The 12957-nt window shown below is 39.0% G+C and overlaps 1 protein-coding gene and 1 long non-coding RNA gene across 2 annotated transcripts in view; one reads left to right on the top strand and one right to left on the bottom strand.

The window, feature by feature from the left end:
• Window positions 1–2428: 2428 nt before the first annotated feature.
• LOC148373770 (hemoglobin subunit alpha-1-like) lies at window positions 2429–3796 on the bottom strand. Its single transcript, XM_088329170.1, has 3 exons — window positions 3629–3796; window positions 3354–3561; window positions 2429–2654 (listed from the first exon to the last, which is right to left on the bottom strand). The coding sequence occupies exons 1-3, from the start codon at window positions 3721–3723 to the stop codon at window positions 2526–2528; spliced, it is 432 nt and encodes a 143-aa protein (XP_088185296.1). The 5' UTR covers window positions 3724–3796; the 3' UTR covers window positions 2429–2525.
• Window positions 3797–3873: 77 nt separating this feature from the next.
• Window positions 3874–12957, top strand: part of LOC148373765 (uncharacterized) — a 37563-nt gene continuing 28479 nt past the window's right edge. Inside the window, exon 1 of the long non-coding RNA XR_015849783.1 lies at window positions 3874–3919. This is a non-coding gene — a long non-coding RNA (uncharacterized LOC148373765). The remainder of the gene's footprint in view (window positions 3920–12957) is intronic.

Genomic DNA, 12957 nt, shown 5'->3' with positions numbered 1-12957 from the left:
TGTCCCTGGTCTTCTTGCAAGTTCAAAATCCGTTGATGTCTTCTCCCCTTATTTTAAGTGTGTACTACAATTCAGAGCAGGGGTCTCCAAGGTGGTGACCTTGGGCACCAGGGTGCCACCTAAGGACAGCTTAGGAACCCATAGATCTGTTCTGAAATAGCAAGAATATATTTTAGTGGTTCATTGAGTCTGTCTATCCTTACTTCAGATAATGAACTGGTAATAACGTAGTAACAACATAGTAATAACAAGATAAGTTTTTTTTTTCTTTTTTTAAATTGATATCAAACTGGGTGCCCTCTGCACTTATTAGTCATAAAAAGGTGCCCTCCTCTTGAAAAAAGATTGAAATCCCCTGCTATAGAGAAATGAAGTTATTGGAGAGAGGCACCAGGCAGCTACTTATTGATTCACAAGCATAATGGCCCGGCAATGCCTAGCATGGCATTGCTGGGCATTCTTCTTGGGCTAGGTTGTAGGGTTGAAAAAGCGTCAGGGACCCACTAATGAGTGGCAAAGAGCCACATAGCCGTTTGCCGGTTTTACACGAAAGCAGATATTTAGCAAATTTGTTGGTATTTATTTGGGGTGCCTTGACACAAAACCTAGCTAAAACTCCTGGAATCCTCAAGTACAACCGTGTTAACTTTCACAAAAATCGGTTCAACTGTTTTGGAGCCTATAAGCCACAAATGAACACACACGCAAACACACACACACAAAAGCACGCATGTTGGGATTGATATATATTTTTGGATTAAACATGAGTTGGTGGTTTTGATACCAAATATTGGGTTCCTTATGAACATTGTTGGGAAAAGCGCCGTTCTAAATAACATTGTCACATAATAGAGTTATGTAACTAATTACTTTTTCTGCCGTTACAACATGGCTATCGTTACTGACAGTGAAAAGTGTCTCGTTCCATTGGTTGCGGAACGCCAACGCTGGTGTGCCCCTTGGCACACCTGACACTGTTTTTCATTGGCGCATTTTTTCGCTTTCTACCGAATTCGTTACGTCATGTCTTTTGGAATAGAGTCACCATCAAAATAGCGACTACCATATGGTTATGTAACGGTAACAAATACAGTTTTTACTTACGCACTGAAAGAAAAGGTGAATTGGTTTATGCGCCAACTGACTCATGTCGTTCGCGAACGAAACAGCTCTATGAGCTGTCTCCTTGAAGTGGGAGCCGGGTACTAACCAATCGAGAGCCAGTTCCCTTCTAGACGCTTTTTTTCTCTTGTGATTGGTCAAAATGCATTTTTTCAGGGATTCTATGCCATTGACTTTGAATCTGTTGATTATAAGAAAAATTAAAGTATTTTGTATTTTATCTTTTACTTAATCAAGTCAAGTCATATTTATTTGGATAGCCCTTAATCAGAAGGAGTCCTCAAAGGGCTGCACAGACCACAGACTATTGCAAACTTTGTAGATTCATAAATATTTTAATTTATGTTTACCGTGTTTTTCAGTGTTCACGTTTAAGTGTTATTTTTGCTTTATTTTTCCCTTTTTAAGTCATTCATTGAAATACATACCAAATAGTAATATATGGATAAAACAACAAAATAACCTGAAGAGCCAGTTGGGAGCTGAAAAAGCCGGCTCTTTTTAGCCAGGCAAGCCACAAAATCCAGTTCGGTCGAAATTCCCATCTCTACAGTGGCCCGTTCGAGTTTGATTTAACTTATCAAACTCACTTTTTATTGTTATTTGATGATTGCTATTTCATTATATCGTTTACTGTTGCTTTTTGTGGCATTTGATGTGTAGGATAAATCTGTTGCTGGTGAGGTGCAATAAATATGACATGGTTCTATAACACAACTTACCTGTCCGTTCTTCTCCATTCAATTGACTAGAATAAACTCTAAATACTTCGACATTAAAGTTCTTTTTAATGTAACGAAACTAGTTACTTACCCTGGTAACTAGTTATTTTCACGATAGAGTAACTCAGTTACTTTTTGGAAGAAGTAGGTAACTATAAAATTCCTTTTTTTAAAGCAACTGGTGAACGCTGATTATGAAACATAATTGAGAGTCCAAAATTTTGATAGATGGACATACGCTGTCGAAGTGCGATGTTGCTCTCAAAATGTATTTAAACAGCAAGTAAAAACTATTGCACGATTCATTTTATCTGGCGTGAAAAAATAGTCAACGTACTCCCTTTTTAATTTCCCTGGAAAGACTGTGTGGTTTGCTAGGTAAATATCAGCACAATGCCTGGATTGTCAGCCAAATACTTATACATCTTGAATTGCTCTGAAAACACTGTAAATAAAAATGTAAAAGTCAATGTACCTCTAAAGTGGACAATAAAATGCAATCCATTGAGGGAGTTGAAGTTAGAACAGAATCAAATAGAATAGAAACATGCACTCGTGGTCTAAAAAAAGACAAAAGACATTAATCCCTGCTTATGAAAATTTATTGAATTTTAGGCAACGCAAATGAATGAAAATTTTCAATACATGGCTGTCAAATTTGGACTGTTGTATGCTATTCGTTTATCTGTACTTGTCACTAATGGCGAGGGTCAAGGCAGCCAGGAACTTGTCCATGCTGACATGGACCTCCGGGGTGAAGTCTTTTGGGAACAACATGGCACACACCACAAGAATGCAGTGGCAGAGAATCTGGAAATGGAAAAGAAGTACATCAAGATCATTCAGTTACATTTACAAGAGAGAATATTTTAGACCCTTTCAATCGTGCACCACTGGATAGGCACAGCCACTTTTAAAATTTTTGCAAACTTCTTTTACTTTTTTAAATTTAAAATCATCCTTCCGATCTCCTCTTTCTTCCACTCAGTCGCTTTACTTCCACATCCTCTCACATTTAGTGACCCTATAACTAGGCTTTTCGAGACTTTTCGGTCTCCCGTCCCCCTTTCTTTGCCTTGCTGTCACAGGGCAATTTTAAAAGGCTATACCAAAACTTTTCCTTTATATTTGAGATACTTACCTTTTGTGCAGTTAAAAACATTTTGTTCAAATTGGTTTTACAGTGACACAAAGTTGAAAAGGTAAGGAAAAGCATAAAAAAGAAAAGCTGCAAAAATCAGGATCACTATCATTATAAAAAGATTGAGAATTGGCCAGAAGACTGATCAAAGCGCCACCAGTGGGTAGTGATAGAGACTGAGTAAGATTGTATGACTTGACTCGTAACTCACTGAACCCAATTAAATACTTTGGCTGTTGTTTAGCTAAGTTCCACAATAATGTGGATTTGTTTGAAACATGAAGTTTACGTAACTATCTACCATTAAAAAATGTATGACGCCTCGAATGAGCTCTTTGGAAAAAACAGTTTGTGTCGAGTGTACCCACCTTGAAGTTGGCGGGGTCCACTCTCAAGGTGAAAGCGTGAAGCTCGCTGAGGTTCAGAAGGCCGACCATCAAGTTGTCGATTTGGGCCACGGCATCACCAACGCCAGCCATAATGGTCCTGCCATGCTTCTTCACTGGGGCTGATCCCAGGCTCAAGTCTTTCCAGTGAGAGAAGTAAGTCTTGGTCTGAGGGTACACATAGATCATCCTGCAAAGGCAGACAAACCAATTGTCAAGAAAGTGAAACGTAACATTTTTGCCGGCACATTGTTTACCTGGTAAGAGCTTCACTCCCAATCATGTCTGCCTTTGCAGAGGCCACAGCCCAGAAGTCGATCACAGTTTTTTTGTCCTTTTTGGTGAGACTCATCTTGAAGCTTTGGATGAACGTTAAATGCCCAATGTGGGAAAAATTGAGCCTTATATAGAATGTGGTACAGGCCACAGGCACACCCGCCAAACTCTGATATGATGTGTTGACGTGTGCAAGCTGGATTTCTTCCAAACTGCAGGAGATATTGTTTGATACCACCTACAGAGTTGTAGTGCGTGAGGAATCATTCTCGGTAAGTAATTTTATATTGAACATCTTAAAATATTTTTAATTTATTTTAATGTTGTCAACATGACAGGCATATAATTACAGATGACTTGATTTGGGCTGTCATTCGCACTCCAAGTATACAGATTTACTCAACAAGGCAACTTCCTACACAGCTGTGTTATTTTATTGTTGTTTATGTTGTTTATTTAATGACTACATTTTAGCACATTTTCTTTGTTTGAAAGAAAATTACAGGATATAGTTGTGTTAAACTTTCTTTTGTAGTAAATCTACTTAACATTATTGAATTGGGTGGATCTCAAATGACGTCAAACATACCACAAACAGCCCATTTCGGATTAACTATTGCTCAGCGGGGAATCAGGTTTTGAAAGATAAGACCCTAGTGATGATGGAGCTCCCGCCCTCTCTCAAAAGGATTGCCATTTTGGAAAGTATTTCTATCTTTTTTCGTAAATATCTTAACTTTCTAAATATTTTTTTACAGAGCTCAATAATGATTGACTTGGTATTTTTAAAATTACACGAATATCCTTGTTCAGAATGTGTACATTTATTTTTTTAATTTGTTGTTTACAACAAAGAACACTGAAAAATAAAGAATTTTAATGCCATTGTACATACCGTTAAGTTTATTACACCAACCAGCTCCCCTTCAGCACAACACTATAAAATATGTACTTAAAGGGTCAGTGTGTATTATTTTGTGCCCCCTTGTAATAAAAAACAAATAAATCATTAAAAGATTATTGATTTGAATGATAAGCAAAAATATGTAAACTATTATATAAACATGCATTAAAAAAAGATACTCATTAGCAGATAAATTTGCATTTATTTAACATATGATGAGCCTAGCATTGAGTGAGCTGAAATATTTGTCCACCATCTTACCGGACAAAAAACAGGCAAAACGCTTGGTAGAATGAATTAGGAGAAAAATTGTGCAATTTGCTTACTTTGAGTCTCCGCAGTTTGGATTCTTGCTTGCGTTTTGGAGCACTCAGTTGAAAAACACAATACTGTGACATTGAGTGGACAAACTAGTACACACCGTTCCTTAAAAAAATAGATCATGTCTGTACACGACAAACAGGATGATGTTATTTTCAAAATGTATTCTGGTAGTTACAAGTGACCTGTTGAAAAATGCAGTCTGTAACGTAATCCAAGTACCATTATATAGTAATGTAAGTCAATAATTCCTGTATTGACTTTTGGATTACTCAAATGCCAAACATGCTAGAGTAAAAATCTAAATAACTGAATCTAAATAAAGCTACTGCATTTTCTTTAAGACAAATGAACAATGTAACCTTGAAAATTAAAAAGATGAAAATAAGTCAAATAGTTAATTGTAGTCTCTCTTGTTGCTCTCTCTTTCTTACGCCGTTACATGCATTCTGTTATTCCCCAACCATAACGTCAAACAATAAATAATAAAGAAATAATCATGTACAAATGAAATCATTCATAAGTGCTCATAGCATTTGTAGCAGGTGTTGGGAATGTATGGCTTGCAAGCTCTTTTAATGAGCACATTGGGCAGAGATATAAAGCAAGGACCATAGTACTCTTCATTGTGATTTGACATATTTTGTATAAGTGATGCCAAACCACCACAGCCAATGTTTTGTACAAACTATATGGGACAAAGTTGTAACTACAGTTTACAGTCAGTGTCACACCAACAGACACCGTTTTTCCTGTACGTCTCTAAGGAATCTTTATATGGAAGGGTATTAAACAATCTATGTTCACTGTTGACAAGCTTTATGATGAGAACCCACAGAACATACTTCAAAAAACACCCCGAAACCCTACCTGAGCATCCAGAACATTTTGATTGGGTGAGCGGTAAGCAGAGGTGGGTAGTAACGGAGTACATTTACATCGTTAAATTTACTTGAGTAAGTCTGGGGATTTATTTTTTACTTCTCGGAGTATTTTCAAATCTATATACTTTTACTTAAGTAAATTTATGAAGAAAAAAAACGGTACTTTTACTCCGCTACATTAGGCAACCTTGAAGTCGTTACTTTGTTACTTATTAAATCCCCTCCACGTAGGTACACGACTGTCTTCATCATGACGGTCTCCTCCGGCAGGCGCTACAATGTTTAACCAATCAAACGTATCAGCCTCATCACGTGACATATTCAACCTCAGCCGGAGGGGGCGAATTGTTAACGGAGGAAACAGATAAAAAATGTCGCTTAGCCATAACGACTATCAAAACACAGAAGAGAAGAAGAGACTCCCTGGCCTCACATCAAAAGCATGTTTCCATTAAAAAGGGTGCCCAACACCGGGTCACTGCAACCTCCCGGGTAACGACCTTGCAGACGAACAGGCTAAATTAGGCTCGGCCCTCCCTCAACCTATCGCCTCGCTAGACCCACAAACTCAGCTCGCCATTATTCGCAGGAGCTGCAACCCTGTACTGCTGCTTTGGCATCTGATGAAATGTCTGTGATACGGTCACAATGATGATGGGCTGGCAGCTTTGGTCATACCTTTCTTAGTGGCAATTCACGCTCATTTTGTTTGTTTTTTTGAGCCATTCATTGCTGGTTTGTTTAATGATTGTTGTCCTGTTGTATGATCCAAGACCGCTTATCTTTCTTGGGGTGTTGAATGTAATTGCAGTATTGTTAACCACCACTAGATAAAGCTAGTGCTTCGTTTATGAATGGGCATTACTGCTTCTTATGGCAAGGACAAAATTAAATAAATCAATTTGAATGCAATGCCATGTTTGTTTTTTCGTAAGTTAAAAAAAACAAATGTTGATCTTCATCTTCGTCATTGTTATGTATCTTTTGCCTTGCCGATGATCCGTGCGATAGATTTTGTGTGGCTCTTGCTGCCAGAACGCGCGCTTGCGCAAGGGCTCGTGCTCGGCAGCTGCACTGGGGGGAGCAGATTCGGCCAAAATCATCATTCCTATTCCTGAGCGGGAAAAGGGTGAGGGGATTTGGTCCAAATCAACATTCCTTAGTTCTCACAAATAAATTATTCGAATTTGGGTTTTCTTCGCGCCCAGTCGCCCAAATCAAGTTTATTTGTTGGGCTGGGCCAGGCTTTAACAACTGGGCGGGTTTTTTTTTAGGCCCATGAGTTCGTAACCGCAAACTCACCAGCTCTTGGATCATTAGCAGGACAAAAATCCAAAACACACCAGCAAGTCTACCTCTAAATGGTTCTTGTTTCTCCTTGCCTTATCCATGATTAATCGGCTCCCATACACACAGGTGCCACTGTGTACAGTGTATGATACAATGATGGATCTACCCAACCGTTGTTGGGAGGCATTAGGTGACCAAACCTCCCAATTCCAACAAAAAAGTGCTTGCTGCAGAACTACGAGGGCAGATCTAAAATTCCCCAGGGTTATAAAGGGTGCTGTTTTCCACATAACTTCTGCTGTAAGTGTTGATACCATCCACCTGTGGTTATCATTGACCTGCACAGAAAAGGGTGTCTCAAAGTGCCTTGTGAGTAACAGAACTAACACAATGTAAAGATAAAGACAATGTTGAGTTTTCTTTCATTCAGTGATCTCCCAGTCAGCTCCCTCATTTCCTTTAGTATCATAAACATGTCCCTATGGGGAGTAGGCTTAACACATGTTTTATTGTGCTCTATAAAAAAAAAGCTCAACCTGCACACAATGGTGTTAATAATTTTAATATTCAGCATAAAGTTCTGTTTTTTTCTAGCAAAGTCTGAGTGATTATTGTGTCTTTGTAAATTGTGCGCAAATAATCATACTATACATTCTTATCTCAAAAGAAAGAGACATCATGCATGCCACATCAAGCAGCTGTCATCACTGAGATACTCATTGACATGCTCACGATTTTGTATTGCATTTGCAAAGTTCTCCAATAAGGAAGAGAGTGAATTAGCGAGCAAAGGTGATAGCGGTTACTTTTTGCTAGTTAATGTTGAAAATGGCGTTACTCCACTGGGTTTTCACAGTTGCATTTATTTCTGGAAAATGAAATAAATGTCCCTTTAAACAACAAAAATCGTTTTTTTGCTCTTTTTAAAAGATTATCTTATACATTTGCTTGTGTATACCGTTGACGTGTGTGCATTTTTGTTTATCCATTCATCCATTATCTGCACCGCTTATCCTCAGTAGGGTCGCAGGGGTGCTGGAGCCCATCCCAGCTGTCTTCGGGCAGTGGGCAGGGGACACCCCGAACTGGTTGCCGGCCAGTCGCAGGGCACACAGAGACAACTCACTCGCTCATTCACACCTAGGGACAATTTGAACAGGTCAATAAATCTGACAAATCCACGCCGTGCCGTGTCATTTGTGTTTATTGTTAAGTTATTTGACAAACATTACGAATGTTAATGTTGATACGTGTCACTGGGTTTTGAGATTTGCAGTGATTTCTTGTTCCAAAAGCTCATGTACATATGTATGTATGTATTATGGGTGTATATTTGCGATTATGTGTATGTATGTGTATACTTTATGTATATTTAATATGTATATGTAATACATATGACATTTATTTAAAATGTAGGTATATGTGTCTGAATTTGTATGCAAATAACTTCATATATTTATCCATGTAAAAGTATACATATGGGATTGTATGAGTTTGTATAAATGTAGGATTATCTACGTTTATATGCATTTATGTCGTTGTATATACTATATGTGCATATATTCAAATATTTATTTTTGTAAAGGGGTGAGAGTTAATCAGATATGCTTCTTAGTGCTCTTTCCTTAATATGTCTTTTGATTTCTATTACTTTGTTTTGTGGTTTATCTAGCTTCCTCATTTTTCTTTTTTTCCACTTTTACATGTTTTCATTTGCCAATTTGGTTTTGACAATGATCGGGAAGACTTGCACTGCCTGTGATGCCTAAATAAATAAATGATAAACAAACAAATGACAAACAATAGTACTTTAAACTTATAAGTCATATCAGATGATGTTTACTTAATCTTTGATTAACCAGCCAAATGAACTGATGCATTTGTTTTAGGCCTACTTGAGCACTTTAATCTTGTAAATCACTCCTGGTAAAGCTAAAAGGACCAGCATTAGTGCCCGCTTTGAGACTGGGAGGTCGCTGGTTCGCGCCTCGGCCGAGACATACCTAATTGGTATAATGGCGGCGCCCTCTGTTGGCTGCGGCTGCATCGACTCGCTACAACGGGTCAGGTGTATCGACATTTCGTTCTGTGTACATTGTTACAAAGAATGACAATACAAAGGAAATTATTATTATTATTATTAACATTACACCACTGTTAATGCACTGTTTTACACTTATAGTGAGCTGACTAAAAACTTCTCTTGTAGATTTCCTGTCCTTGATATATTCGCTGAACATTAAAGTCACTGTATGTACAGCCAATGATAATTCAATTGTATTGATAAAAAAATAACATTGGCCAACTTAGAATTGCTTCAAGGTTGAGACGTGGTCTCTCTATCGAACATTTTTTTGTATAGTTTTTGTGAACAAAATTAGCACTACTGTGTAGACTGCTGACCTGACCTGAGAGTTATTTCACCACAGCGATTTGGGTGCTCATGTACACTTCGAAATGCAGGAATATGGGACAGACTTTAATTACCAGCAAACCAGAGTTATTTTTTGATAAAGCTCTTTATCAAGATCAGGTAATTGTGTAATTTTGTAATTGTAACCCTGTGCAGTCCTTTGAGACATTTTTGTGATTCAGGGCTATATAAATAAATGTGACTCGACTTTACTGAAAATATTGTCCAGAGGTAGTAGTTGAAACAGTATCAGCGATTACGCCAGCTAATTAATCATGCTCTATGCTAAAATTAGCAGTCTTACCTGTAAATGATTTTTTTATATATTAGAAGTGGAGTCTTTGCGTGATAACAGCAGTTTCACAGCTGGCCAGCATAACTTGCACTGCATGGTGTGTTGTTTTCCCCACTTTCAGCTTGAGGAACAAAATAATGACATTTCCACCCAATAAAAGCATTCTTTTATTTGAAAGCCATGCCTGCAACGACCACAACAAATTGTTATTGTGGTAAGTCGTGTCTCATCTCTCACTGTCTCTCGTGCCACTGATTGTAGGCATTCCGTGTATGTGAATCACGGTTTACGAATCCCTTAACTGACAGGTGGATCTGGGTACCACTGAGGACGTAACTTTGGACAGCTTTCTCCACTGCTGACAATTCCTGGCCTGTTTTTGAGTCTTGGCAAAGTTGGCACGTTTGGACTGTGCCCTTGAGAATAATCTTGGCCAGTCCTGGTGATCTTGTGACATGACCATACCACTGCAGTACATGCATACATTTGTCACCAGTTTTTCTTAAGAGTCCAATGTGCACATTGATTCATTTGTCACATGGGCTATGTAACTGATGCCTAGAAGTTTCCTGTGGAAATGCATCTCCATGGCCTGGATTTTCCTTTCCAGCTTTGCTGTAAGAGTCCATGTCTCACAGGCGCAAAGGGAGATTGAAGTAACTAGCGCTTGCATGAGCATTGATTTCACTAATATGTTCTTGTCCCTTTGGATCAGGGGTAGGCAACCTATGGCAAGCGTGCCAGCAGTGGCATCCGAGGGGTTAACCAGTGGCACGTGAGCACACAACAAAGTAATAATGATTTTTTTTTTTAAATGCGCATTTTTACCTGAAATTTAGACATTTTCATTGCGCGCTTTCATTGTTTAGCGGCTTTACGGTGAGCGTGTGCCTCGCTGAGGAGGAGGGATCTGTTTTAACCCTCCCATAGAAACATCGGTTTTTGTTTTTCATTTAAAACCGGACTTTCCTGCCTATACTGTTAGCAAAGTAAGACGCACTTTAAACTTATTATGTTTTTTTTTGCTTTGGGATCCAACTACAGAGGAATACCTCCACTTTGTGATGTGTTACTGAATAGGTGTTTGACAAATCGAGTTCGTTTTATTACTATTATTATTATTAATAATAATAATAGCAATTCTATGAGAAACGTTCTGAAGCTCTTCAAAATCACTGTGCTGACATATTTATGTCACAGAAGGTTACCCTAGAAGTCACAAGTCTATATCTCAAACAGGGTCCTTATTAGCAGGGGAGTCACATTTTGGCAGGTAAAATGCCTGCCAAAATACCCCCTGCACCCCTGCTAACTCCTGAATAAAAAGTCCTAATGTGTGTGTGTTTCAAATTTTGATGAGTTTCTGAAATAAAATTTTATTGATGAATGGCATGTCAGGTTCATTGGCTGGTCCATATTGTCCCTAGGTGGGAATGAGCGAGTGAGTTGCCTGTCTCTGTGTGCCCTGCGACTGGCTGGCAACCAGTTCAGGGTGTTCCCTGCCTACTGCCTGAAGATAGCTGGGATGGGCTCCAGCACCCCCGCGACTCTACTGAGGATAAGCGGTGTAGATAATGGATGGATGGATGGATGGTATGGTAGCTGTCCATATCACTTCATTTTGATTGTAGTTCTTTGTTGATGACGAGTGATTGAAGTCATGGATGTCTACAGGCCTTTCCACATTTTGCTCACATTCATTTTTTAGTTTGTTGATGAACAAGATTAGTGGAAGATAAAATTGGTCAGTTATACGATTTCAATGTATATCCATGATGTATATTTGGACTGGTGTAAAATTACAGCTCTGTTGGATATAAAGAAATTATCGTGCGAGTCATTAATCTTGGTGTGGCACACTGATTTACAAGGAAATTTGAAAGTGGCACTCCACACCGAAAAGGTTGCTGACCCCTGCTCTAGATGGTTTTAAGTCTGGCAAGTGCGCTTGTGGTTTGAGCTATGACATCTCCAAGATATTTAAGTTTGGTGACAGGTTCAAGATCTTGGTGGTTGTTGTTGTTGTTGAGTCACTCAAGGCGCCTAAGGTAATCCTTAGTAGCGCTAGACTCGCTCGTGGAGGGCTCCGTAGTTCTCCGAAGGAGAGGGGGCTGCGACTTTCCTGTGCCGCCAGGCCTGACGGGGCGTGACCCAAGCAAACCAAGCAGACGAAGCCTCTGAAGTCCTTAGTACGTTCGGACAGGCCGGTGCATGATTCATGGAAGCCCCGTGGGCAGGTAGTACAGGTGATTGGGGTGTGGTCGCAGCGAATGGTTCGAAAGCACCACTAGCATTTGGACTGGGGGCCAGGGTTGCTCTTGAAGTCGCCCGCCCTAAGAAGAACAGAGAGAGGAGAGTAGAAGAAAGAGAAAGGGAGGGACAAATAGAAAGAGAGAAAGACAGACAGAGTAAAACACAAAAAGGGGGAAAAGAGAGTGAGAGAGGTGGGGAGAGAGTAGGAAGGAGGGATAGAGAAAATGAGAGACAAGAGTGTAAAGGGGGAAGAGAGTAAAGGAGAGACAAAGAAGGAGAGAGGACCAAGAAAGAAAGAGAGCGAGTCTGAGTGGATCGAGTTGGATTCGTAAGGCTCCCCCGGGAGAGAGCCCTTCGCAGGACACCACGGGAAGGTACTTAGTCTTTGTCCTGCGGTGGTTGTTGTTGATGTTTGAAGTGATACTTTAGGGGTTGTTGGTCATTACTTTTGTTTTTTTCTAATATTCTGCTGATTTCTATCCGATACTGGGTTGGTGCTTTTTCCAGGGAATTGACCATGACCTAATCCTGTTCTTCTCCTGCCAGTCTGGCAATATCAGGCAGATGTAGGTTAGTTATCTTGTGTCCCCCAATGTTGAATGTACCTTCATGTTGGTCCAGAGTGTCGGCCATGTAAACAGACTAATCATTGATAGAATTGTAATCGTGCAAAATAATCCTCACTTTTGCGAAATGCACCTGTATTTTGATGTTTTTTTTTTGTAACGGTAGCGGAATACAATGTATAATGCCATTACATGTATTCCATCACTACCCAAGCTCGACAATATCTTCATATTTATCTTTATATTTGTTATTGTATATTTTCTCTTTTTTTTAATTTTTTCTATTTTTTTTTTTACAATTATTAATGTACTAATCTATATACATATACAGTATTTCACAAAAGTGAGTACACCTCTCACATTTCTGCAGAAATTTTATGATAA

The sequence above is a fragment of the Urocampus carinirostris genome, chromosome 1 (genome assembly GCF_059441175.1).
Source record: "Urocampus carinirostris isolate Australia breed hairy pipefish chromosome 1, RoL_Ucar_1.0, whole genome shotgun sequence".
Taxonomy (NCBI): Eukaryota; Metazoa; Chordata; class Actinopteri; order Syngnathiformes; family Syngnathidae; genus Urocampus; species Urocampus carinirostris.
This window is presented reverse-complemented; position numbering and strand designations above follow the sequence as displayed.

Excerpts from the sequence above, each read along its gene's own strand:
- LOC148373770 (XM_088329170.1), bottom strand. The coding sequence starts at position 3,723 with ATGAGTCTCACCAAAAAGGACAAAAAAACTGTGATCGACTTCTGGGCT. Across the intron at positions 3,562-3,628 it reads GGGAGTGAAGCTCTTACCAG|GATGATCTATGTGTACCCTC; the intron begins GTAAACAATGTG and ends CTGCCTTTGCAG. Across the intron at positions 2,655-3,353 it reads TGGACCCCGCCAACTTCAAG|ATTCTCTGCCACTGCATTCT; the intron begins GTGGGTACACTC and ends TTCCATTTCCAG.